This window comes from Oryx dammah, unplaced genomic scaffold (assembly GCF_014754425.2).
Source record: "Oryx dammah isolate SB20612 unplaced genomic scaffold, SCBI_Odam_1.1 HiC_scaffold_25, whole genome shotgun sequence".
NCBI lineage: Eukaryota > Metazoa > Chordata > Mammalia > Artiodactyla > Bovidae > Oryx > Oryx dammah.
The window spans coordinates 2,164,952-2,190,297 of NW_024070209.1; the positions used below are offsets into that span (position 1 = coordinate 2,164,952).

Sequence of the window (25,346 nt, forward strand, 5' to 3'; positions counted from 1 at the left end):
TCGCCAGACACACTGCGTCCCTGGAACCCGTGTCTTGGTGAATGGCACTGCCATCTACCAGGCCAGACACCTAGGAGTCAGCCTTATACCTCTTTCCCCCTTAATCCCTCCTCCTGTCATCATTGAGGGCTGTCAGTTCTGCCTTCTCAACATCTCAGAACTTTCACCATCTCTGCCGTACACCAAGCCACCACTGCTCTCGGCTGCATCACTCTTACTCAGACACCTTTCCTTGCAGGAGTGGCCTGAACAAAACTCAAATCCAACCCACTCCCTCTGAGGACGTTCCAGTGGCCTCCTGTGAGATTAGATAAGGCTCAAACTCCTTCCTAGGGCAAATAAACCCCTTGATGGTCTGCTCCTTGATTAAGTGTTGGGACTCTAGCCCAGACCCCCTCCTATGTCTTCATATGCCAGAGGCCTGGAAAGTAAGATTGTTTATTTAATTAAACCACCTCTCCACTAGAATACCTGTTTTCTAATAATGGAGGTTATGCCTCCCCTACCCTGCAGCCTTTATGGGCTGCACTTGGGGTCAATATGACTCCTTGTAAAACACTTCCGGCCTCAGGGTGCCCAGATGTAAAATGGGTACAAACATCCCTCCTCTCTTCACTGATCTGGCACAATCGGAAGGCTTGTCTTTGTCAACCAGCACGCCATAATTTGGTCTCCACTGCGTTTTGCTCAAGATCAGAGCAGGGCCTGGTCCAGATGCAGGGCCTCAGGCAGGCCCAGGGCGCAAAATTTCAGGAAGCACCCACTTTCAGGTTCTTGCAAGCGCAGGGCGACCCGGGAACGTAGCTCCAGGCGTACAGAGTCTGCGCCAGCAGCCCTGCAGGATCAAGTAAGAGACCACCTACCCTTCCGCGCTGGGCCCGCCCCCTCCGCAACGTGCTTCCGGCACCGAACTAGACGCCCTGCTATTGGCCGTTGTCCCCGTGACGCCACGAGAGCGCGCCGGCCTCCGCTGACGCCTTATTTAGGGGAGCCCCTCGGCTCACCCTATTAGAACTCGAGGCTGGTAGCTGTCTCCCGAGCTCAGTACCTGCGCTCAGGCGCCGGGTGATAGTGGTCTCGGGCCCGCGAGTCCTATCCTGACAGCGCAGGGCGCCAGGTAGGTTAGATCTGGGCCAGATGGCGGGGCGCGCCGGGCCTTAGCCTCCCTCCCGGCCTCCCGGGATGGGCAGGAGTGAACGCTGCTGCCCCGCCTCTCCGAGCACTCTGGTAGGGTGGGCGGGCCCTGCTGAGCCCCCACTGAGCTAGGCATACGGGGAAACTGGGAGACCCACGCGGGGGCCCAGACGAGTGAATAGTGGCACGCGATCCTGGGCGCAGACCTTTGTCTCGCAGGCCTAACCTGCGACGTCCCAGGTCCCAGCCTTTTTGCTTAAGGACCCTTTTCCGGAGCTGGCTTGAGCTCAGGTACTGTGGCTTGCTGATTCCCGCAGAAGCAGCGGGGCCACTTTCAGGTGCCTTGGCTGGTGACTTCACCTGAAGCCTCAACGCCCCTTCTGTGAAATGAGGCGCTCTGCCTGGAGGGATTGCTATAGGAAGAAATGAGAACCTGCAGGGTCTGTCACGTGGGAAGGTCAGCCTCTGGTTATCTGGGAGAGCAGGTGACCAGCCCTCTCCCCGAGGCAGTAGCCAGCAGATCAAATTTCCCGGAGCATGGCTGACGGCTTGCAGGGCGTCCCTGAGCCTCCAAATCTCCTGTTGGAGGTTCCTATTTCTCATCAGTACCCCTGGGCTAAAGTGGCCCATGCTTAACACCCCGAGGACACGAGGACATGTTAACCCAAATCAAGAACTCCACTGTCACCTGGACCTGGATTCAAGTCCCAGCACTTTACTGTAGATTGTTTATCTGTGAAATGGGACCAACAGACCCTACCTTCCACAGTTGTCAGGAGAATTAAATCAGACATTGCAGGTAAAGCACTTAAGGTAAGATTTGGCCTTCAGTGGGATCTGTTTAATCTTAGTGTGTGAAGTATCTGAGTGCTAAGACTGTAGCTTGAACATTCCTTGCCCGTGGCATGGTTGGTGCTTGTGTAAGGTAGGAGGGTAGGAGGTTTTAAACTCCTGGTTTTCTGGTTAAACTCATCAGCCAGCACAGTGAGCAATCAGAACAAGTGACCCGAATCTAATCAGTCTTTAACTTATCAAGACAGATCGAATCATCAGAGAACCAGGAGTCTGGGATTACCTCCAAGTGCCTGAGCATAATGCATGCTAAGTTGCTTCAGTTGTATCTGACTCTTTGTGACCCCATGGGCTGTAGCCCACCAGGCTTCTCTGTCCATAGGATTCTCCAGGCAAGAATACTGGAGCAGGTTGCCATGCCTTCCTCTGGGAGATCTTGCTGACCCAGGGATCGAACCCATGTCTTTTACATTCCCTGCATTGGCAGGCAGGTTCTTTACTCAGGCGCCACCTGGGAAGCCCAAGCATAAAGGGCTACTTTTAAAAGCACGGAACCATGAAGAGGAGGGACTTTTGGAACAGAGGCCAGACTTAGAAACAAAAAAAGAATGGATTTTGTCTTTGAGTGGAGCCTAGAACTCAAGATGGGACCCAAGCCGTGTTGATACTTTCTCAGTGATTTGAGGAGGGATGGCACCTCCTCCTGAGGTGGATAATCACTGAGCTTTCCCAAGTAGTGAAAAGTCAAGCCCCTGCTCCGACATTCCTTCTTTCAGCTGAGACTAGCTGAGAGCCTGCTGTGTGGCAGGCACAGTACTAGGCACCATGCACCCAGTAATGAAAGAGACAGTCATGGCCCAGGGACCCAGAGAGGAGAGAGCCCCTGTCAGGCTTGGCCCCTGGACTCTCCTGCAGCCTCTCCCCAGGCAGCCTGTACTCTCGCCCATGCGTGCGCGCTTATTCACTCAGTCATATCCAACTCATTGCGACCCCATGGACTGTAGCCTGCCAGGCTCCTCTGGCCATGGGATTTCCCAGGCAAGAACACTGAAGCAGGTTGCTATTTCCTACTCGAGGGGGTTTTCCTGACTCAGGAATCAAACCTGTGTCTCTTGAGTCTCCTGCATTGGCAGGCAGGTTCTTTACCACTGCACCATCTGGGAAGCCCAAATAGGGTAACAGGACCAAATTGGCATTAAAAAAAATTGCTTCTGTCAGCTTGTCTTTGAGTGGAGCCTGTTTCACCTGTGGTCTCTCGTTCATGGTGGGCCCCCTTTAATAAATTCCTCGTCCTATTCATTTTAGCCTAGCCCACACTTCCTCAAGAAACTTGACCGAGGCAGGGCCCTCAGCCTCCCCAGCTGTGGTCTCAGCTGCTGAATCCTACTTAACCACATCAGTTAACATCAGCCTTCCCTGCAGGCAGGACGTCGGGGCTGAGCGTGTCCTGCGTTGTTTGCCTCAGCGGTGCTAGGTACAGCCTAAGCTGTCAGGAAGCACTGGTTGAGGGAAGACTGGAATCCTTGGGACCTAGCTTAGTGGCTGGCATGAAGTAGTTGCTTCTCTAGAAGTGTTTCATTGTTGTTCAGTTGCTAAGTCATGCCCGACTCTTTGAGACCCCATGAACTGCAGCATGCCAGGCTTCCTGGTCCTTCACTTCTCATTGTTTCATTACAGGCACAGAATTGAGCAAAACATGACCTTATATTTGTGGTGAAATAACTTAAAATCTGGACCACTTCCCATGCCGTGTGCCAGGAAAGGCTGGTGGGGCGAAAAGCCTTGGGCTGCAGCTTGAGGAGCTTTGGGGACCCCAGTGATGGTCTCAGGCCCTCTGTCCTCGGGACCCACTTTCTCCCCATAGGAGCTGATGCTGGGATCTGGTGGAAGGAGGTTGCTCACGACCGTGCTGCAGGCGCAGCGGTGGCCCTTTCAGCTCTCCAGAGACATGAGGTTGGTGCAGTTCCAGGCACCCCGCCTAACGGGACCCCGTCTGGGCCTGGAGTCGGGGAATGGCGGCGGTGTCATCGACCTCAACGCCTTTGAGCCCACACTGCCCAAGACGATGGTGGAGTTCCTGGAGCAGGGAGAGGCCACTCTGTCAGTGGTGAGAAGGTAAGTCAGCAGGCAGCACGACCCTGCCTTAGCTGCCCCGTTCTCCCTCACTCCTCGCTGCCCCGTTCTCCCTCACTCCTCACCACCCCATCCCTGCCCTGGGAAACAACCAGGGTAGTTCTTTCGCAAACGATCAGGGTAATGCAGGTTTCCCCTCTCTTAGCAAAGAGCCTTAGGAGTCTTGTGCGTCAATAGCCTCGGTTTACAGGGGGACCCAGGGAGGATGACTGACCTCCCCAAGGCCACACACTTGGTGAGGGGTACAGGATTCTACTCTGTCCCTCTGCCTTCCCGAGGGGGCTAAGGCCTGCTTGCCTGAGGGGCTGGAACCTGGGGTCCTGAGAGGGGAGAGGGCTGCAAAGATGTTCTTAAAGACAGTTCTTGGGTTTGAGTTGGATTAGGTAGGTGCCTCTCTGAACCCAGGAGCCCTATGGGATCTGGTCTAAAGATGTTGACACACAGTAAATTAAAAACTAAATTAAAAAACTCAAAACACTCTGAGATGCCATTTTCACCTGTTAGGCTGATATAAATACAGATGTTTGACAGTACACAGTGTTGGTAACAGTATTTTCCCCCTACTTTCATATTCTTGCAAGATTAGAAACTCCTTCCATGTCTTTTATTAGAGAATTGAGTGTATCTACTGTGCAGTAATATACAACCGTACAAAAAAGAGGAAGCTAATAGACTTTATATGGTAAGATCTTTAAAATACATATTTTTTAAAAGGTGTATATAACATGCTGTCATTGGCATAAAAAAGATGGGAGAAGAGTATACACAGAGTGACTGAAGATCCATACAGGACACAGCACTTGTCTGTGGGGAGGGAGTGGGGTGACTAGGAGAAGGGGTGGAAGACAGAGCTTTCCCTTACCCCCAATTGCAGCCTTTGAATTCACTTACATGGGAATCATTATGTATTTCTGTATTATGTAATTCCATATCATGTGTTGTTCAGTCGCTAAGTAGTATCAGACTCTTTGCGACCCCACAGACTGTAGCTCGCCAGGCCCCTCTGTCCATGGGGTTTTCCAGGCAAGAATACCAGAGTGGGTTGCCATTTCCTTCTCCAGGATATCTTCCCAACCCAGGGATTGAACCCTCGTCTCCCGCATTGGCAGGTGGATTCTTTACCACTGAGCCACCTGCAAAAGCCCATATTACCTAATGGGGGGTGAGGAAGTCGACACTGGACGAGCATACACAGTGTTCTCATATCAAGGGGCAATAGCTGGGCTTGATTTTCAATGCTGACTCTGATGGTTGATCTAGAAAGTATGTTTTAAAAAGCAGAGCTTGGTAGCAGCTGCAGGATCTCCCCAGCACGCCCCTCTCTCCTGTTCTGGTTTTTGCAGAGCACTGGTCACCCAGCTGCCAGTCCTCCCACGGTCAGAGGTGACGTTCCTGGCCCCAGTCACTCGGCCAGACAAGGTAGTGTGCGTGGGCATGAACTATGCGGACCACTGCAGAGAACAGAACGTGCCTGTGCCCAAGGAGCCCATCATCTTCAGCAAGTTCGCCAGCGCCATTGTGGGGCCCTACGACAACATCGTCCTTCCGCCCGAGAGCCAGGTGGGTGCCTGCCCTCCATTCCCCCACCCCGACCGAGTCCCTAGGGCCCATCACAGGCGCTCAACGTCCAGCCTAAGGGAACCACCTGTTGCTCAGTAGCACATTAAAATACAGTGATAAGACAGCTCCTGGAGGAAAAAAAGACATTAATTGTTTTCCTGTTTGATTATAAAAGTAATATACTTGTTTTATAGAAAAGAAATAAAATATGTAAAGAAATTACATAATTTTCAAAATTACATAAATATATAAAGAAATGAAAAGCTACACATGTCCCCACTGTTCAGGGCTTGCAACGTTTATGTTTTATTGTATATCTTCCCAGAATTTTTTTTTCCTTTTGAACTTTTGTTTTGGGGGAATAGCCAATTAACCATGTTGTGATGGTTTCAGGTGACAGCAGAGGGACTCAGCCATACATATACATGTGTCCGTTCTCCTACAAACTCCCCTCCCATCCAGGCTGCCACATGACATTGAGCAGAGTTCCATATGCTGTACAGAAGGTCTGACCTTGTTGGTTACCCATTTTAAACACAGCAGTGTGTACATGTTCATCCCCAATTCCCTAACCATCCCTTCCCCCCTGCCCCAGCACCCATCAGTTCATTGCAGCCAGTGAGTCTCTGTTGTGTGAGTAAGTTCATCTGTATCACTTCCCTTTATTCCACACATAGTCCCCAGGGTTTCTCTGTTCCTGTCTCTGTCTATGCTCTGCATATGCCTACCATTTAGTTAAGTTCCCCATCACGGACATTTCTCATGCCATGAAATATTCTCCCCGACGGTTTTTAGGTCACTGCTTAGTTTTCTCTTGTGTCAGTGGCCATAATTCATTCCGTAGTCCTCATATTGCTAAATAGGTTGTTTCCAGTTTTTAGCTTTTGTAATGTTGCAGTGAATATCCTTATAGAAGAGACTTTGCACATCCATGAATGTGTGATTAATTCCTTTAAATTAACTCTTAGAATGTGAATGTCTTTGTCAGAGTATAGGCAGGGTTTCAAAACTTAGCCAGAGTGACCTTCGGCTGCAAAAGCAGTTTACATATCCACCAGCAGTGTGCGTACCCTTACTCGTACTTTTAAATTTTTAGTTTAGAAATGCTTTGAAAATTATAGGAAAGTTGGGGGGAAAACTGCAGTGACTGCCCAGAGTCTTTACCTGGAGTCACCACGTGCATCTTGCCGTGTTTGTTTTCTCTCTCTGCCTCCCCGCCCTGCTTTCCCGCTTCTCTGCTTCTTTCCTTCCCTCATGCCCCACAGGCACACACACACTGTTTAAAGGGGGGTTAGGTAGAAAGAACTTTACAAAGGAAATTATAGATGTTAAGACAGTTCACTCATAGTTGCAAGTCATATAGCAGAGCAGTCCTCTTCCTGGGTTTCCTTACCCTCCTGCTCTCCACCCAGGTGCCCCTTCCCAGTAAAGTCTGTTGCTTTGTCAGCACACACAAAAAAAAAAAATTCACTCATATAAACTTCAGCATACATCTCCTGAGAATAAGGACAATGTCCTACATGACCACAATACCATTACAACTAAGAAAGTTAATATGAACGATATCTAATATATAGTCCAGCTGGGAATATTACCAATTGCCTCCGAAGGTGACTTTTAATTTGGGTCCCATTTTGATTTTGGGGGTTGGTCCAGGATCAGTCAGGGTCACACATTGTTTTTGGTTGTATCTCTAAGTGCCTTTCGTCTAGAACAGGGATTCACAGACTTTTCCTCAAAGGGCCAGTTAGTAGTAAGTGCAGGGCTTTGAGCGCCCAGTAGTGTCTGCAGTAACAGCTCAGCTTTGCCACTGCTGTGTGAGAGCAGCTTGGCTGGTCCGTGAAGGGACATGGCTGTGTCCCAGGAGAACTTCACTTACAGGAACAGAGCTGCAAGCAAGCGGGGGTGTGGCCTCTGGGCCACAGCTTGCTGGCCCCTGGTCTCAAGCAGTTTTTCTCCCCACCCTTTTTCTCTTTCATGACAGACTTCTTGAAATCAGGGACATTGTCTCATAGCGTGTCTCACACTCTGGATTTGTCTGGTCAGTTCATCATGATTAGATTCAGGTTAAACATTTTTGTCGAGTTCTGCACAGGTTAATCTGTTCAGGCTGCTGTAACAAAATACTGTAGAATGGGTGACTTATAAAACAAGACGTTGAGTTCTTGAAATTCTAGGGGCTGGGAAGAGTCCAAGATCAGGGCACCAGCAGACTATGTGCCTGGTGAGGGCGCCCTTTCTGGCCCACAGGTGACTGTCTTCAGCGTGTCCTTGGCTTATGGAAGTGAGCTCTCTGACATCTCTTTCCTCATGGGGGCTCTGCCCTCATGACCGCATCACCTCTCCCACACAGTGGGGTCTGGCTTTCAGTCTGGGAGGGGGGCGTGGGGCAGGACGCCGATGTCTGAGGCAGCAGGTGCGTGCTCGCACCACGTCCGGTGTCAGCTGGCCCTGGAGTTTGGCCGCCTGGGTTCCTTGGTGCTCACGTGGCCTCTCCGTGGTAAGGCGCCTTTCCCTGTGGTAACTAGTAAACAGTCTGCAGAGGAGTCACTGAAACCGCGTGACTGTCTTATTTGCCCCACAAGTGCTCTTCAGGGATCATCTGGTCATCCTCCCCTGAATCCAGTACTGCAGTAAGGGTTAGAAGAAGGTGACTTTTTTCTTTCTGTCATGCCTTCTACTTTTATTAGGTGGTATTCTGTGGAGAAACACTGCTTGGTTTTTTGTTTTACCCCTGTCCCTCTATCACTGTAAATTCCTGACTTTTACTTTTATCCAGTATGTCATAGTCCATAGTCCATCATTGACATTCTCTCTGATACTCAGAGGATCTCAGTTTGGTCAAGGGACAGCTTTCGAATGGCCCCCACCGCATCACTGAGCACTTCCTTCCTCTGGCCAAGCACTTCCAGGCTTCTCGCACTCTCCTCGCCAACATGGACTTGGCCACTTCCCCAAGGAATCCAGTTCTTCTTTGTGTTCATGGTTGTTACTATTAGAAGTCAGTTTGCATGGCTAACTTGTGTCTACTTTATATTTGCACTTTGCTGATTATGGAACTGGAACAGGCTGAACATGTTTTCCTTTTTGTGGCCCTGTGTATTTATTTTTGTAAACTGCTTATTCAAGCCTTTGGCCCACATTTATTTTGGCATGTTGATCTTATTACTTAAGTGAGTTAGTGCATTAAAGCACTTAGAATAGTGCCTGGCAAACAAGTAGGGTTAGCTATTGTTATTCGGTGTTTATCCTTTTTTGGAAGTATCAAGAGTGATTTTGGTTAAACTCCTACCCCCCCCCCGCCCGCCCCGCCTGACCCCAGAAAAACATTGCTTTTCCACAGTCACTAGAGTCACTCTGCCTGCCTCCAGCGGTGCTGCCTCCACTGCCCCAAGGCTACGGTCCACACGTGACACCTCCCCTGCGGGCCCTCCCCTAGGGTTGTGGTCTTCCACACACAGGCCGGCAGCCACCCCACTGTTCAGAGGCCTGGCCCCGTGGCAGGACCCCCTCAGCGGAATAATGGAGCCCAGAGCCAGGCAGCTTACTGCCCCTTTCCCGCCCTACAGGAGGTGGACTGGGAGGTGGAGCTGGCCGTGGTCATTGGAAAGAGAGGCAAGTACATCAAGGTGAGGGAGAGAGGGCCAGCTGTCCCGGCACTGGGAAGTGGTTGGCATCTACAGGCTCCTGATGCTACCTTGCCCCTCACCCACCACCACCTCTGGCTATCTCCAGCCACTAACATGGGATCAAGGCTTTGAGACCCTTTGTGACAGGGCTTGGTGTCACCACGAGTGACACCAATCTGGCCAAATCCCCTGCCCCCCACAGGCTACAGATGCCATGGCCCACGTGGCTGGCTTCACTGTGGCACACGACGTGAGTGCCCGTGACTGGCAGATGAGACGCAATGGAAAGCAGTGGCTGCTGGGGAAAACCTTTGACACCTTCTGCCCTCTGGGCCCTGCCTTGGTGACCAAGGACAGTGTGGCAGGTAGGTCTCTGACGGCCCGCTTGGCGACTCCTCTCCTTGCTCCTGCATAGATACGTCAGCGAAGCCGCTTTCCAGAAGGGGAGAGGGGCGTGGCCCACCGAGGGCCCGGTGACTGCACTCAGGACATGAGTTACAGGGGAGGCTCTCTCCTGACGGCTGGGTCAGGCTTCCTCTGGCTGCCACCATCTGGGAGAGTCCTTACGTTGGAAGGAAACAGAGATGGCCTTGGAGCATCACAGAGGACAGCTGTTCCTGAGCCCCCGGCCCTCTTTAGTAAAGGAGATGGGAGCTAACCCCTAGGGCCTCCCCCAGCCACCGTGTGGCCTGGAGGCAGCAGCTACAGCAAGGGCACAGTGGGAGCCTGGAGAAGACGGGTGCGGAGGACAGCACAGCCCCCGGGCGGGACTTGTCTGTGTAGTTCAGGCTCACGGCATCCCGTGCAGTCAGTCACCAGTGAGGTTAAACCATGCTCCTGGGGTGTGCTTGTGCATGTGTGAAACACCAGAAAGTCAGGACAGAAGTGCTGGGTTGCCCAGGACACATTTACAGGTGAGCATCAGGTGCAGGAGTCTGCACTCTGCTCAGGCTGTTACCCTGTTGCTTTATAACACCCAGTCAGCCTCTGCTGCAGATAGCATCTGTTTTTTAAGGCAAAACCCAGCCACTGTTCTCTGCCCCTTGAGTCTGGAACACCCCCTCATTAACCCACCCAGTGACCACTGGTGGGCGCTCTGCTGGGTGGTGGGCACAGGGAGGCCTGGGCAGGCCAGGGTCCACACAGACTCCAGGGTGGGGAGCCCAGCAGACAAGCCTCTCCCCTGGCAAGTTACAAGGCCACCCTGTGCTTCTGTTTCCTGGTTGTCAGGAGGGGGTTGGGGGTCAGAAGGGGGAATCCCAAATGTGTCGTTTTTGTGTTTTAGACCCGCACAACCTAAAGATCTGCTGCCGAGTGAATGGGGAAGTGGTGCAGAGCAGCAACACCAACCAGATGGTGTTTAAGACAGAAGAGCTGATAGCCTGGGTCTCCCAGTAAGTGGGGTGGAGCCTGGCTCCAACCACCACCTGGGAGCTTCACTGGGCCCCCCCATGCCAGGCTGTGGCACCCCAGCCCCTGACCTCACCTGGCCCTTCTGCCCGTAGGTTCGTTACTCTTTACCCAGGGGACATCATACTGACCGGGACGCCCCCAGGTGTGGGTGTGTTCAGGAAGCCTCCTGTCTTCCTCAAGGTAGGTTGGCTGAGTGAGGACAGCCAGAAGCCTGGCACAGTTGGCTCAGACCTGAGAAACCCAGGTCTGTATATGTGTAGACGTGTGCGCACCACACCTCAGGCCTGACAGCCTCATGGCCCACTCTGTTGCAGAAGGGCGATGAAGTCCAGTGTGAGATTGAAGAACTGGGTGTCATCATCAACAAGGTGGTTTGATGCCTTCTGCTGCAGGCAGAAGGGGCATTTGTTCCCATGGAGCCCAACATGGCGAGAGGCCCGGTGCCAGCCCCCTCGAGGCTTCTCTTCAGGTAGAGGGGGAGGAGATGGTGCTCACCTCCTCAATAAACTTTTTATCTTCTTTAGGATGTGTTTCAAGGAGTGAGAGGTCATTCCCACCCAGTGGGGAAGGAGAGCAGATACATACACATGATCACACCAGAGAAACAGTGCTGAGCCTGGGCACAGAGGACTCATCCAGTCCTCTAGTTTATTGCAGCAAAGGATGCAGAAAGCAAGGCATAGTCAAACCGCAAAGATGTGACAGTCCAGCTAATAAGTCTTCGGCCCCAGGGCAGGGCTGCGGTCCAGGGCTGAAAAGGCTCGACATGGGCCCCTCCCCACGGTTCTAGCTACAGATGAACTGCCGGATGAACCGTCCCAGCCTTTCCTGGCTGTCCTGGCTGGCGAAGGCCGGGGACAGGTGGAGCAGGGGGCCTGCGGGGCCAGGCATCTGCTGCAGCACCTGAGCCACAGAGAAGGGCTCTGAGTGCCCATGGGCGCTGGGCCCCTCCCCTGTCAAATGCTGCCTCTCAAACATCCTGATGCCCCACCTGGGAGCAGGATGAGCCAGTGGTCAGGGAGACAGAGGGGCAGGAAAACTATCCTACCTGCCCCAGCTACTGTCCACACGCCTGTTCTTGGGAAACCCTGGGTAAATCCCCGAGTGGGTACAGCCAGCTCCCCTCAGCAGCTCTGTCAGGGTATGGGGGTGGGAGGCAGGGGGACAGGATGGAGAGACCAGCCCCTCTCACCCCCAAGTCTCTGAAGGTCCAGATGGCACTGATGGCAAGATTTGGGTCCACACACTCTGGATGAAAGAGAAGTGAAGGCTGTAGGTGGGGACAGTTCCCCGGCACAGCTTCTCTTCTCTTTAAAGAAGGAACAACCCAAGGAGAGGACTCAAGCTGGACCCAAAGGCCTCTGTACGCCGCAGCCAGTACTCCTAACCTTGGGCTTTTACTGCCCACTAGGGGGCAGCAGCCGACCTCCTCCTGCCTCCCGGGGCCTGGGCTAGCTGCTGGGACTCACCGAAGAGCCCTTCCTCCTCGGCTGTGGCCTGTAAGAACTGGAACAGCTGCTCAGCGTAGCCAGACTCTGTGAGGGAGAGGGTCTGAGACCTGGGCCCCACACAGGCAGAGCTCACCCTGCACCGTGTTCGGCCTCTCCTTAGGATGGCACGGTGTGCGGGCCTCACCAGTATCCGGGAGCCGTCCCCGATGGAGGAAGGCAGCGGCCTGTGCAAAAGCCTTCAGCACTGGGCTGAGCAGGCGGCAGAGGAAGAGAAAGAAGTCGGGGCAGCGCGACTGCTGGCTGAGCTGGAAGGGAACAGGCCAAGGTTTGGGCGCCCCCCACCACCTCCCCTGCCCCCTCCCCAGCGGCGCCCCCAGCGCACCCTGAAGTAGCGGCCCTCTGCCTCCTCGAAGTCGTCGCTGTCGCTGTCGCTGAAATCCCCGCTCAGTCTCCACAGCAGTCTCGCGCTCAAACGCCGCCTCCCTGTGTCACAGGCTGGCTGGGAGCCCGGGGTCTGAGGGCCGGGAGAGCCACGGGGCCCTGTCAGGCTGGCCAAGGTCCAGTCTCGAGGCCCCCCAACGGGGTACACGGCCGTCCAGACACAGGGATGTGAAACCAGAAGCAGACCTGGGGGGCCGAGGATGCCGCCCCAGGCCACGCCCGACGGTGACGGCTGCTGAGAGGACATGAGCACCTACCCTCAAGGGCCACAGCCCCTGTGACGAGAGATGCGGAGGGCAGGGCGTCTGCAGAAGCCCCCAGAGATGCGCCTGTCAAGTCCTGCCAGTGCAGGCGTGGTGACAGACCCCGAGGTGGAGTGTGGTGGCGGCAGGACCCGGGCGTCTATTCAGCTGGGGCGGGGGCTGCCCTCCCCCACCCCCCACACAGGACAGAGGAGGAGCCGGGCCCCAGGCAGGCGCTTCTGTCTGCAGCCCCCTTCCTACCTCCTCAGCCACGAGGAGCCCACACTGGATGAGACGGTCCAGCACCTCCTGACAGTAGCAGTAGGAAGACTGGCAGGGCTGAGGGGCGACAGGCATCCGTGTGACCTCAGGCAAGCCCGACCAGACCTGCCGCCACAGGGCTCAGGCGGGGAGGCGCAGGACTGAGTGGGCTGCGGAGGTCTGACCTGCAGCAGCAGCAGGTCCTGTGGCAGCAAGTGTAGCAGCAGCAGGATCTGGCAGTACAGCTCCTTCTGGCTCAGCAGCTCGATGCCCTGCAGCTCCCAGGGGCCCTCGGGCGGCACCTTGCCTGCCAGCAGCCCTCGCACAGCACAGGCTGGGGGAGGAGGCGGCGGACATGAGGCGGTGTGCCACGCCCCTCACCCCTACGTGTTCCACCCACCGCAAGCCCTGGGGACTCACCACCCACAGCCTCACTCAGGAAGGTGGGCAGCAGCCCGGCGCTCAGGCGTGCCAGGGACGTGAGGCCTGGGCCAGGGCGCGGAACCACCAGCAGGTCCCCCTGCTGGATGCGCAGGAGGACCACGTGTGGCCGCAGCAGGCTCAGCGTGTGCTGCGCCAGGCACCGCAGCTGCCCTGAGAAGCCCACATCAGAGCCACGCAGCAGCGTCTCCTCTGTCAGCCAGGAGAACTCCCCCAGGAGCTGCGACAGGAACACGCCCTGGGTGGGCAGAGGGGACTGAGCCAAGGGCCGTGGCTCCTCCCCTGGGCCCTGAGCACCCCGGGCCCTACCTTCTGGTGCTTGAACAGCAGTAGCGTCGCCATGATGGCCGTGCTCATCACTGCGGAGCTCGCCACGCTGGCTGGAGCCAGAGGTCGGGGATGCTGGTCAGGGCCAAGGCCCAGCAGCCCCATCCCTCTGTCACTGGGCAACTCTTCCAAGCCAAGAACACACCTCCCTGCCAGCAGCCACATACACACTCCCACACAACTCCACCCTGGGAAGGGCACAGCAGGCCTGGTCCTTGCGTGCCACCCGCCCTGGTGGAGAACTGACATTTATCAAATATATGCTGCAACCCTGGCTGGGAGCTCAGAAACCCTCCCTGCCTCCTGTAGGCCTGTGCTGTGCTTAGTCGCTTAGTCGTGTCTGACTCTGCAACCCCATGGCGCTACCCACCAACTCACAGTCTCTGCCACGGCAGAGACGCTTGAGACGATGGTAACTATGCTGTTAAGAGCCCCCTCTGTTCCAGGTACCTGTTAAGCCCCTGACATACATTATTCAGTTCAGCCAATGTCACCTCAAAGTGTGCAGTGGGCCGGGCAGCTGCTTGCTTGTGTGCTCTGACTTAGTGGCTCATGTTCCCCCTGGCTGCCCCTCATCAGGGGCAAAGACAGGGACAGGCTCCACTCTTCATGTTCCCCAAGTAGGCCCGCAGGAGGGGGCAGGTGCAGAAACCCACCTGGAACGGAGGGCCCTGACCCACTGGCCAACTTGGAGAACACAGTGCTCAGGAGCCTCCCCCAGAGGCCAGACCGAGGGCCCCTCACCATTCAGGACGTGCCAGCTCAGCCTCCTGACCAACAGCTGGTCCTCCTCCCTGAGGGCCAGAAGGGGTCCGGTTACGGGTGTCCACTCCTGCTCCTTCTCAGTGTCAGGGACAGCGGTACTAGGATAGAGACACAGGTCACAGGATGAGGGGACCAAACGTAAAGACAACCACGGGGGCACCCAGAGCTTTCCAATACAAAGGTGAGGGTGCTTCCCATCCCTGCAAGAGCGGGCCTGTGTACCCTTAGTCCTTTCCAGGCCAGTGTGCCATAACCCACACCCAACTTACATGTGGGGTGGGGGGCACCTGGATGGTTTGAGATGACAAAGATTAGCTGGTGAGGGAAGGCTGGGGCTGGTGATGTGTCTGTGGTCAGGAGAGGAGGGGGTGCCAGCTCACAAGCTGGGGTTTGAGAGCTGCCTCCCTTGCCCAAGACCTTCATACTCCTCTGCCCTTACCACTGGCCCAGCACGATGGGCTGCAGCAGCTGCTCCAGGGTCTGCCTGTTGCCCCAGCAGCTTCTGGCATTGATGGTATATTCCTGCCCAGGACAAGGCTCTCAGGTGGTCTGCCCTGGCCCACCTGGAAGCCTACATACAGCCCATCTGAAGTAGGCCAGGCCGTCCTTGCAGTGGCCTGAGGGCCAGGCTGCCAGAAGCCCTAGGACAGACCACAAGTACGCCCAGCCTTGCCCAACAGGGCCCACACCTGCAGGGAGAAGGGCTGGGCCAGATGCACACGGACACAGACTCGGCCGCCGCAGCCCCAGCGTCGCAGGCTCCGCAGAACAGCCAGAGCACCTGTCCACAGCCCCAGCGGGGCCAAGGCCTGCAGGAAGGAGAAAGGCGCTGAGGGAGCCAGCTTGCCTGGGGCACGCTTTCTGCTCCGTTTCATCTTAGGCTCAACCTGGTACATGACCATGACCTCTCCAGGCTCATTTTCTTGTCTGTGAAACAGGAAATCCTTCCCTAGCAAGGTCTTTTCAGAATGAAATGAGAGGATGACTGTTACAGCCTTGGCAGATAATGACCATAGGGGTGAAATTCCTTTGCACTTCCCCCTTAACCCCAGCCCCGAGGGGCCTCAGTCACAGGATACAACACTGCCTCCTCTCTGGAGATGGTATCCACTTGGGGACCCAGGGCAGGAAGGTCTTACGTGGCATGTATCATGGGGTGCCTCTGGAACCAAGTCATAGGTGACAGCCACTGGCACAAGCAGAGCGTCTGGGACGATGCCTGCCTGGACCACCTGCACCACCAGGCCCAGCCAGGACAGGCCCAGAGCTGATAGCCGAGGCCCCCGAACCCCAGGGGGCTCCTCCAGGAAGATGAGCAGGGGCTGCCTGCTGGCCAGCAGCTGCTCCACAGTCTGGAAGTGGGTGGAGGGAGGCAGGTGTCAAAACCAGAACAGCCAAGGCCCCTGTTCCTTGGCCTGGCCCCATAAACCACCACTGGGGGCACAGCACTCACCGCATGGACCACAGCTCTTGCAAGAACCCCCTCAGGGCTGTCTGGAGAGAGGTTGGCCTCTGGGGGCAGAAAAAGCCCCCCAAGTTTCTTCAGCAGAGCTCTGTGGGGCACAGGGCAGAGGAGGTAAGGTGCTCAGGAGATGGGACCAAGCAAGAGGCTAGTGAGAGCCGTGGCCCCCTCAGGGCCAGCCTGGGTCCTGCCTCAACACCTTGAGGCCGGGCATGGCCCTAGAGCCCACAGCTGACCCTCTGTCTGAGCCCCACAGGCTGGGCTGCACAATATGCTGAGATCAGAGGAGCCTGGAAGAGACCCTCTGGGGAGCTGATACTAGCAACACCACCTTCCCTCCCCAACACGTCTATCCCAGTCTGGGGACCTCGCCGCTGTACATCTAAGGGCACAAGCCTTTTACCTGAGGATGGGGGAACAGGTGCGGGGGTCCCAAGCCACACGGAGCACGCCCATGCCCTGGGAGAGCAGCACAAAGGGCAGCAGGATGCCATCCAGGACTGACTTGTGGGTAGAGAGGAAGACAAGCGGCGAGCCCTGCTCCAGGGAGAGCCAGAGGGAAGTGCCAAGCCACACCCCCGCCCTGAAGATGCAGGCAGCTGAAACCTAGGGCCTCCAGACCCAGGGCAGTCCCAGAGGGAGGGAGGGTTCGGCTGAGCAGGCTTTCTCTGAGCACATTTCCCAAAAGCGGAGGAGCTCTGTCAACAACTTTTAAGGTAATGCATTGACGTAATGGTTGTTAAGACATGATGAAAAGCCGTTAGAGGAAGCCTCTAGGGAGCAGGACCGTGAGACACGAAGACAAGGTCGTCAAACAGCAGTGCATTTTTCCCACCCAGCTGACGGGGCTGGTCCCGACTTAGGGCTTGGCCTAGCCTCTGCTCCTGTCCCCGCCCTCCCACCCCACCCCTATCCCAGTGAGGGCGGGCCTTACTGCCTGGGCAGCCTTGTGGACCATCTTCATCTGGCCCCTGTAGAGCTGCACGTTCAGGAAGAGGCAGTTCAGGAACCGCAGCAGTGCCCAGCTAAACAGCCTGCAGAGCAGTGCCCAGTCTGAGGTATGGGCCCCCCAGAGGGCCGCCCAGAACTCCTCTAAAGCAGGCACTACTACTGTCCTCATTTTACAGAAGAGGAAAGTGAGGTTCAGAGTGGCTATAGAAGCTGCTGGGTAGGAGAGAAAGCTAAGAAGTGGGGGTGCTGGGACTGGAAGGTGGGCCTGACAGCAGAGCCCACACCTGCAAGGTGCTGATACTCCCCTCGGAAGACGTCATGGGCCAGCTGCCTCAGAGCACGTCTGTGCCCCCATGCATCCCAAAGGAGATCAGAGAACCAAGACTCTCTCTAGGCATAACCAGCCTTGTCTTTGCAAATTGCTGGGGCAAGTGAACTAAAAGGGAAGGGTTAGTGATACAAGAAAGAAAGCTCACAATGAAGGGGCAAAATCTCTGGGGAGGGGATGTCCAGAGCCTGATGAGAGGACTGGCTTTAAGCGGGGACAGAAGCATAGATGCAGGTAGCATGGCGATATGGAGGACACGTGGCATGTCCTCATCAGATGGCTCGTTTCTCCATGAAGCGTGATCAGGACACAACGTGTGAGTCAGAGAAGCAGCAGTCCAGATCAGAGCCTTGGAGAGCGCGCTGTGCTCCTCTGAGAATCACACTTAAAAAGGAAGCAGGTCTACCCACTGTGCGTCTCTCCAGTGACATTCGGCTGCTTCGATGCAGAGAAGGCAGGTGGCTGGGTTCAAACACAACTGGGTTGTGCCCAGTGACTCCCTCCCAAGGACACTTCTGTCACCAGGGGCCCTGGAATCTAAGCTAGGCCTGGAGGGCAGGAAAGACAGGAGGTGGGCTGATGGCTGGTGTAAGGTGCTCAGGTCAAGGGACTGGAAGTCGTGACAAAGCCAAAGAATGGACACATGGAAGGCTGGTCATAGGTCTCCAACAACCTCTACTTCCTGTTCCTGTTCACTTGACCTTTCAGCACTTTCAGGACAGCTGAGCCTCATATGTGCTACCCTGCACCCTTTCCCCCAGTGACTCACTCCTCCCTGGCTTTAAGTATCACCTATGTGCTAAAGATCTGCAAATACACATTCCTGGTCTCAACCTGTTTTTTACGCTCCAGACTCATATATTAATATAAAAGCAGCTGCCTCAGTGTCTCCACCAGTATGTCAGGTATCAGAAGACTTCTATGTCCAAAACACCTTTTGTGGGCCAAACTCACTCCCCCACAAGCCTGCCTCCTCCCCTCCAACCACACTGCCAGGTGCTCAGCCAGACGCCCAGCTCACCCGCAGCCCCCTTTCCCTCCACTGGCCCCATTCCAACCCTCCTGTACATCAGTGAGTCCTGTTAATTTCACTTTGGTTTCTCAATCCATTTTCCCAAGTTCTACTGCCATCCCCACCCCCCATCGTCTCACCTGGACTAACAAACCAGCCTCCCCAGAGGACCTGTTCTCTATTCTTGACCTCAATTAACCTTGTTGTCATTCTCTGTCTATAAAACCTTTCCATTAGTTTTCATTGCACATAGAAATCAAATCCAAACATCTTGTATACCGCTCTGCATATCTGTTCCCTTCTACTTCTTGATTTTGCTTCCAACAACTCACTCCCTCCCTCACTTGCCAGCTTCCAACCACATCAGCTTCTTGAGCAAACCTGGCCTTTTCCTGCAGCCACAGCTCATGCTGTTGCCTCTGGGAGACCTGCTCCCTGACATCCTCACTTCCCCAAGGCTGGCTCAATTCCCCCTTCTGTCCCTAGCTTCCAGGTCTCTTCCCCACCTTCAGGTTTTCTCAATCTTAGCCCTTGTTCTGTCCTTCTTGCAAGCACGTGCCACCTCCACTTCCCCAGAGGCTTGTTCTGCATCTAAGAGGCGCTTCACCCTGTGCAGGACACACGTGGGAGGAAGCAGGTGGTGACAGTGGCAGGTGTGTGTGAGTGAGTGGGCAGGCCTACCAGATGGGGGACCACCTGTCTCCTCTCTCCACAGGGGCCTGACCTGGGGAAAGGTAGAGGGACAGAGGAGGCACTGAAGGTCACAACCAGGGGTTCCTGAGATGATCCCCCTAAGCCCCCACCCTCTCAGGACAGATACACACAGGCCAGCAGTGGTGAGAACCTGGACTGGAATCTAGGAGCTGGTTCAGATCAAAGCCCCTCCCCCTTCCCCAAATGGTCGCCTGAAGGAGGCAGCTGTTTTCAAAATTCTCAGTGTCCAGATCAGGGCTCCCCCAGGCTGTCTGGCAAATACACCACCCAGCTCCCCCAGGAGGGGAGTCTAGTCTTTCCCCCAGCCCAGCCAATGCTCTCTCCCCAAGGGCAGAGGCCCCAGCCCAGGGTGCCCTTCGGCAGTTACCTGAGCAGGAAGGGGCGGGGCGGGGCCTGGATGTGGCCCAAGATGCGCTGTACCTCTTTCCTCACGTGGCTGGGCACCTGGCCTTCCCCAGCCCCTCCTGGGGCCCTCCCTGAGATGACATTCCGCACCCTGAGGAGGGGGGGAGGTGGTGGTTGCGGTGTAAGGCTGAAGCAGGCCTAAGGTCACTTTCCTCAGCCCTGTAGTCCCCAGGGCACAGCCTCCAGCCTTCACCCTCCATCTTTAAAAAAGGGTCCCTGACCAAGCTAACACTCTTGAAACCAGTCCTTTCAACCAGCCCCACCTAGAGCCTTTGTCATCCCTTTAAGGATCCCAGAAGTACCAACCAGATCCCAATCCCTGCCTCCTCACCCAGTGCTTTCCATGATCTTCTGTGAGGCATCCTGGCAGGGTGGTATGTGTTGCTCCAGTGACCACAAGAAATAGCAGAGCCTCCGAACCAGCCAGCCCCGAAACCTGGACACAGCCCCCAGAGCAGGGGGTAGATGTCTCAGAGGGCCGGCCCCGCGGGGCGGGCCCCCCCCCGCCAACTAGGGCCCACAGAGGGTATTCCATCAGGAAGGGATCACATCCTAGTCCCATGGGCTGGGAACACCTGAGCTTGGCTTATCATGGAGCAGGAAGAGGAAGCACTTGCCCACCTGTGGCCCAGTCCTATCCCCTCTCCCCAGGGAAAAGGGTACAGGTTCGGGGCTTGAAAGCTCACAAAAGGAGCTGCAGGAAAACTGCAAGCCTGCCTGTCCCCACCCGTGGGTTTGGAGCAGAGGGCACAGTCCATTCTTGTCCCATCAAAAGAAGAAAATGATACCACAAAGCAGGGGCCCAGCAGCCCTGTACCCAAGGGCCCTGCCCACCACCCGGCCCCACCCCCAGCTCTGACTACCTGGTGTTTTCCTCCTTCACCAGGATCACATTGCAGAAGCCGAGGTCCATTATGCTTCTGTGGAAGAGGGACTCCTGCCGGAAAGGGGCAGAGAGCATGTCCTTGGGGGGGCCTTTGCAAACTGGCAAAGGCAAGCTCCTGCTCTGTCTTCTGCAGTCTTTCCCTGATGGGCTACACAGTCTACCGAGAGATGGATTATAGCACTGCAGTTCCCAAAAGCTGTCTGACCTCAGATCCTGAAGTTCACTTAGGAGAGAGAGCTCCATGGTCAAAAGGAAAGGGTGCATCCTCTACAGAATCACCCTCTTGGAGAGGAGCATATAATCTCTGAGAAGCTCTCTCACCAACAGCAGGGAACACGTAGCCTGGATCTCCACAAGAGCCCTGAGTCCCACCAGCACTAGCACACAGCACGGACCTACAGAGGCCCCAAGCACGTGCCAAGTGCTTGCTGACTCTGAGTGGACAGTGTCTCCAGGCCCTCCGCTCTGAGTGCAGGCATGCTCAGACCCCAGCCCTCTGGCCTCTCAGATCCCTCTGTACCTCCCCACCCAACTCTCCCAGGCTTGGGAGCCAGGAGCCAGGCCCAAACCAACAAACACTAGTCCACCCATTCCCCTGAAAGACAATGGGTGTGGGGAAGGGCTGGGCTTGGAAGACACAAAGGAAACTGGTTCCTGGGGCTGCGGCAGCTGTGGCTCCCAGAACCAAGCTTCCCAAGGTAGGGCCTGGCTTGACCATCACTCACCCAGCTCTTAGGGGTACAGGTCTGGCAGCAGCGACCCACAAAGGGGCGGTATTTTCCCAAGAATGGGGTGACAGCCTCCAGCTTCATCCCAAAGCCCGAGGACCACAGGCTGGTCTGAAAAAGGGCCACAGGGAGAGATGAGAGGACTCAAAGTCCTTGACAGAGGGAGGTAGGCTCCAGGAGTGAGGGGCACAGGACGGGAAGCAGGAGGGTAGAGGGTGTTCTGGGAATGGGAACGCTACCTCCTGACCATGCTGGCTGCTTTTCTGCTGGGTTTGGAGTCTGGCTTCCGCCATGGTGTTCATAGGGGTCTACAGCATCTGGGAACCAGCCACCTCTGTACCCCTCTTCTCTCTCCAGAAGAACCTGACCTGGGAAGAGCAAACAGGATGGAGGAGGTACTGGAATCTGGGCCACAACCAGAGGTTACTGGAGTGACCCCCATGCCCCCACCCCAAAACAGACAGACAACATGCAAGCCAGCAGTCATTTGATCCAGGGCTGGAATCTGGGGGCTGGCTCAGATCAAAGCCTTTCCCCTCAATACCCAACCGATCCCACCAAGAAGCCAACTATCCTCAAAAGATCTCACAGTGTCCAGATCAGGGCTCCCTCAGGCTAGCACTCAGAAGATGGGTTGTCTAAACATTGATATCCACTCTGCCTTCTCACAGCACAGATGGGGCTGTATTAGAGACTCTGACACTTTCTGTGCCCCAGGAAGGAACAAGGCTAGACTGGCAGGAAGGAGGCATGAGGCTGCCAAATAGGAACAGGACCACTGTCCCGAGGCCACCAGGGCCTGCTCAGCACCAGAAGACAGCCCTTTCCCTCTCAATCATTACAAGAATGAGGGCCGAGGGTACTGGATGGGTGACCGTTCTCTGGGTCAGAACTCAAAGAAATGCCACACAGACCTGTCCCCAAGGAATGGTCTTCTGGTTGGGGATAAGACACTTTTCCACAACTGGTATCCTCTCACACATCACTCTCTACAGGAGATCCCTCAGCCTCCTCCTTTCTACCACAGTATAACATCCATCTTTCCTAAGACAGCACCAAACCCCTCCTAGTCCGGAAACTGGGCCCTAAAAACCCTCCTCCCCTGATCTCTCTCCATGTCCCCGATGGATAGGCTGATCCAATTATTGCTATCATCTCTACCCTCACTATACAGTTCCTACTCCTACCTGGGAATGCCTTCTTCCTTCCCACCACCTCCCCAAATTCTACGTCCACGGCTCTAAGTCCGTGATGCTTCTGCATCACCTTCTAGGTTTTTCCTCCCTTCCTTGGTTCCCTCAGCCCAAGCCTACCAGGCAAGAAGCCTCCTCCAGGGTTAGCCCACATCGTCTGAAAGTATCCTGAGGGCAAGAGCTACAATGCACTCATCTTCGTATGCCCAGCCTTCTGCCCTGCCCAGAAGAGGGACTCAGGAGATGCTAGTTAACTGATTGTACCTTCGTCTCCCAGAATTCCTCTGCATCTCTCCTCTTCTCCTCAGTTAGCAGTTTAGAACCACAAGACCAAGCGGTACCAGGACCACATTTCCCCACTGAACAGCTCTGGTAGATTCATCTGGAACATACCTCCTCCTTTGAAAATGTTCTCCCAGCCCAATTCACTGACACTTGGCACAGGAAGTCCCCAAGACCCGGCTCCAGTCTGGAGTCCTGCCTGCTTGCCAAGGAGGGTGTCTGCTCCCCAGCTTCAGAACACGCCCACTCCCCAATCTAACCCCCCAAGATCTGGGCTAATGCTACAGGGACAGAGGAAGGGAAGGATATGTTAAGACAAGGCAAGGGATAACTCCCAGTCACCAACCAAGTCAGCTACTCAGCTCACACAATCCAGGGCTCAGTTCTGGGATAGATCTTTCTAGCACCCCAGCTCCACAAATGGGGACTTCTCTGCAAGTCTGCAACTCCTGCCTGGACACTGCTCCCTGCAGGACCCCAACAGCAGAGGCGGCAAACTGGCCACTAGAGGGCCAAATGCAGTTCACAGATGTACTTTCTTTGGCCCTGCAATCTTCTGCAACTTGACGGATTAACCTCAACTTTTAAAACTAGAGAGCTTGTCAATCATAAATCAATTAAAAATAAATAAACACTTTTTAAAAGCCAGAGAGCTTGTTACTTTAAAACAACAGCCACAAAACAAAGAAAAAACAAAAACAAAACAAAACCCGCGTCTCCAGCGGCTGTTGTTAAAAAAAAAAACAAACACAAACCAGTGACCTGGCGTCTCTGGCACGCACCCCACAGGGCCTCGGCTGGCCAGAGCCCAGCGCCACTGTCCCCACGCCGCTCGCCCGGCCGCACGCGCCCTCCCGTCCACCACCACCTCAGTCACACCTGATGCCCGGCCCCCGTGCGCATCTGAGTTCGCGTCCCTGATCAAAAGATCGCATCCAAACCCCTTCCCCTGTCTGGGATGCCTGTTCCCTACAAAGAACCACAGGCTGAACATGACCTCTTCACCCTGCAGCCTGCACCTGGAGTTGGGGGAGAGGGGACTCAACTCAGCCCCTCACAGACCCACAGCGCGCGTCCCCCGAGCTGCCATTAGATGGAAGGAAGGGGTCCTGCCACCCTGGCTCTGCGTCCAGGCTGACGAGAAGCCGAGGACCACACTTAGCTAGGCTCTCTTGAGAGGCTGCCCTTCAAACCAAGGACCCCGCCGTGGGCCCACAGGGCCAGCCCCCCCTCCAACCCTCACCAATCCCCAGAAAGTCCCTCTGGGTTGGCACCCAAAGCGGGAAGGCCCCTGAGCAGCCCTGAGCCTGGCCCGACCCAGCCTAGCCCCGGAGCAACTTCCCCGAATCCTACCTCACACCCGGCGCCAACTCCCGCCAAAGCAGCAGCCGGAAGTGCACCCCGACAGCGTCTGCGTGCCGCCTGAAAGGCATCTCTGAGAGCCAATTGGAAAGCGAGCAGGGCCCGAAGCCCCGCCCCTGGCGCCCTGCCGCGACGCACGCTGCGTGGCCTCGCGGCCCTGAGTGTGGGTGGGCGGGGCTGCTTGTGTGGGTTGGGGTGTGGGGTCGTCTGGTTGTGGAGTCTTAGTCTGGTCACGTGTTGCTCACTTTCCCAGGCAGGCTCCGCAGTGCATGAGATGTCCGTGAGACCCAGAGTACTTGAAGAATGGGGATACGTGGGCTGCCAAGTTCTAATGAAAACGGTTCCCAGGGTTCGTGAGTGCGTGGTGAGTCGTGTGCGGCTCTTTGAGAGCCCATGGACTGAGAGTCCTCTGTCCATGGAATTATCCCAGCAAGAATACTGGAGCGGATTGCCTTTTCCTACGCCCAGGGATCTTCCCAACCCAGGGATCGAACCCGCGTTTCCTGCTGCTCCAGCATTGACAGGCAGGTTATTATTGGGCCACCTGGGATGCCCTTCCCAGGGTACACATGCTGCCAAATTGACGTGAAGGCTCTAGCAAAATCCCAAATTAGGGACACTCGGAAAAGAAACCCCCAGAAGCCAGTTTTGGATCATGAAAAACAAGGCAGGCCTCCTCGGTGTCCTTTATTTTGTTGATTAGAATGCTAGACCACAATTAGGAATATACTGCAGTCACCGGATGCCTGAGTTTCAGCTAGCCCTGTGACTAGTGTGCTTATTGGTGTGGTTGTTTGTTAAATATCCAACTCCTATCTCCACCCTAACATCCCTTTGTTCTGGGAACACCCATCTGCCTATGCAGTTGAATTGCACAGTTGTCAGTAGGCCCTCACCATTCCTTCTTAGGGAGATTTAATGCTCAGAAGTAGCCCAAAACAGGAATTTCACACCCCAAAGTTGCATGGAATACTGATGGTAGAGACCAGGTCTGTCATCTAGCAGTTTCTCTCCTCGGTCGTTTTGCTTCTTTGGAAGAAGTGTTTTTTGTTCATGTTGTTTGCTGCAATTTGGACATTTTAATAGAAGCATACTTCTCAGGCCTGGATTTTAGCTGGGATACCGAGAATTCAGTGTACTTATCAAGCAGTGCACAGAAAATGTGGAACTCCAATGCCATGAGACCTGTGGGCCAGCTGCTGTGCAGACTGACTGGCTGACTGGGACCTTGGGAGAAACAGAGAAACTCTTTGGGTCTTCTTGGCCCCACCCAACCTGAACTGGACTTCAGGAGCCCCACCCCAGGCTCAGGCCAGATAGCATCGCCCAGAACATCCTGATGCATGTAACTGAGCCTCTGGACCCAGAAGGATGAAGAGCCTCCCTGTGGTTGGGAGCCAGTGTCCCCTGAATTAGACAGGCTTTCCTGCTGCA

The 25,346-nt window shown here is 55.2% G+C and overlaps 2 protein-coding genes across 3 annotated transcripts; one reads left to right on the forward strand and one right to left on the reverse strand.

The window, feature by feature from the left end:
* The first annotated feature begins 932 nt into the window (after window positions 1-932).
* FAHD2A (fumarylacetoacetate hydrolase domain containing 2A) lies at window positions 933-11,185 on the forward strand. 2 transcript variants are annotated; one of them, XM_040267569.1, is made up of 9 exons: window positions 939-1,117; window positions 1,904-1,947; window positions 3,791-4,041; window positions 5,403-5,619; window positions 9,189-9,248; window positions 9,451-9,613; window positions 10,534-10,642; window positions 10,754-10,841; window positions 10,976-11,185. In XM_040267569.1, the coding sequence occupies exons 3-9, from the start codon at window positions 3,797-3,799 to the stop codon at window positions 11,036-11,038; spliced, it is 945 nt and encodes a 314-aa protein (XP_040123503.1). In that variant the 5' UTR covers window positions 939-1,117; window positions 1,904-1,947; window positions 3,791-3,796; the 3' UTR covers window positions 11,039-11,185. The 2 variants fall into 2 exon arrangements, with proteins under 2 accessions (XP_040123504.1, XP_040123503.1); XM_040267570.1 differs by lacking the exon at window positions 1,904-1,947 and having other exon boundaries at window positions 933-1,117.
* A 79-nt stretch (window positions 11,186-11,264) lies between these two features.
* GPAT2 (glycerol-3-phosphate acyltransferase 2, mitochondrial) lies at window positions 11,265-23,944 on the reverse strand. Its single transcript, XM_040267571.1, has 22 exons — window positions 23,904-23,944; window positions 21,315-21,443; window positions 21,073-21,186; window positions 20,325-20,398; window positions 19,793-19,897; window positions 19,424-19,552; window positions 16,986-17,085; window positions 16,455-16,588; window positions 16,043-16,142; window positions 15,729-15,941; window positions 15,279-15,398; window positions 15,029-15,111; window positions 14,569-14,687; window positions 13,807-13,877; window positions 13,477-13,735; window positions 13,242-13,390; window positions 13,057-13,134; window positions 12,495-12,626; window positions 12,297-12,417; window positions 12,131-12,196; window positions 11,854-11,909; window positions 11,265-11,564 (listed from the first exon to the last, which is right to left on the reverse strand). Exons 2-22 carry the CDS (start codon window positions 21,375-21,377, stop codon window positions 11,448-11,450), a joined length of 2,403 nt encoding a protein of 800 aa, XP_040123505.1. The 5' UTR covers window positions 21,378-21,443; window positions 23,904-23,944; the 3' UTR covers window positions 11,265-11,447.
* Window positions 23,945-25,346: the final 1,402 nt, after the last annotated feature.

Excerpts from the sequence above, each read along its gene's own strand:
- GPAT2 (XM_040267571.1), bottom strand. The coding sequence starts at position 21,377 with ATGAACACCATGGCGGAAGCCAGACTCCAAACCCAGCAGAAAAGCAGC. Across the intron at positions 20,399-21,072 it reads CCTGTACCCCTAAGAGCTGG|GAGTCCCTCTTCCACAGAAG; the intron begins GTGAGTGATGGT and ends CCTTTCCGGCAG. Across the intron at positions 13,391-13,476 it reads CCTGAGTGAGGCTGTGGGTG|CCTGTGCTGTGCGAGGGCTG; the intron begins GTGAGTCCCCAG and ends CTCCTCCCCCAG.
- FAHD2A (XM_040267570.1), top strand. The coding sequence starts at position 3,797 with ATGCTGGGATCTGGTGGAAGGAGGTTGCTCACGACCGTGCTGCAGGCG. Across the intron at positions 4,042-5,402 it reads ACTCTGTCAGTGGTGAGAAG|AGCACTGGTCACCCAGCTGC; the intron begins GTAAGTCAGCAG and ends TGGTTTTTGCAG. Across the intron at positions 5,620-9,188 it reads TCCTTCCGCCCGAGAGCCAG|GAGGTGGACTGGGAGGTGGA; the intron begins GTGGGTGCCTGC and ends CCCGCCCTACAG.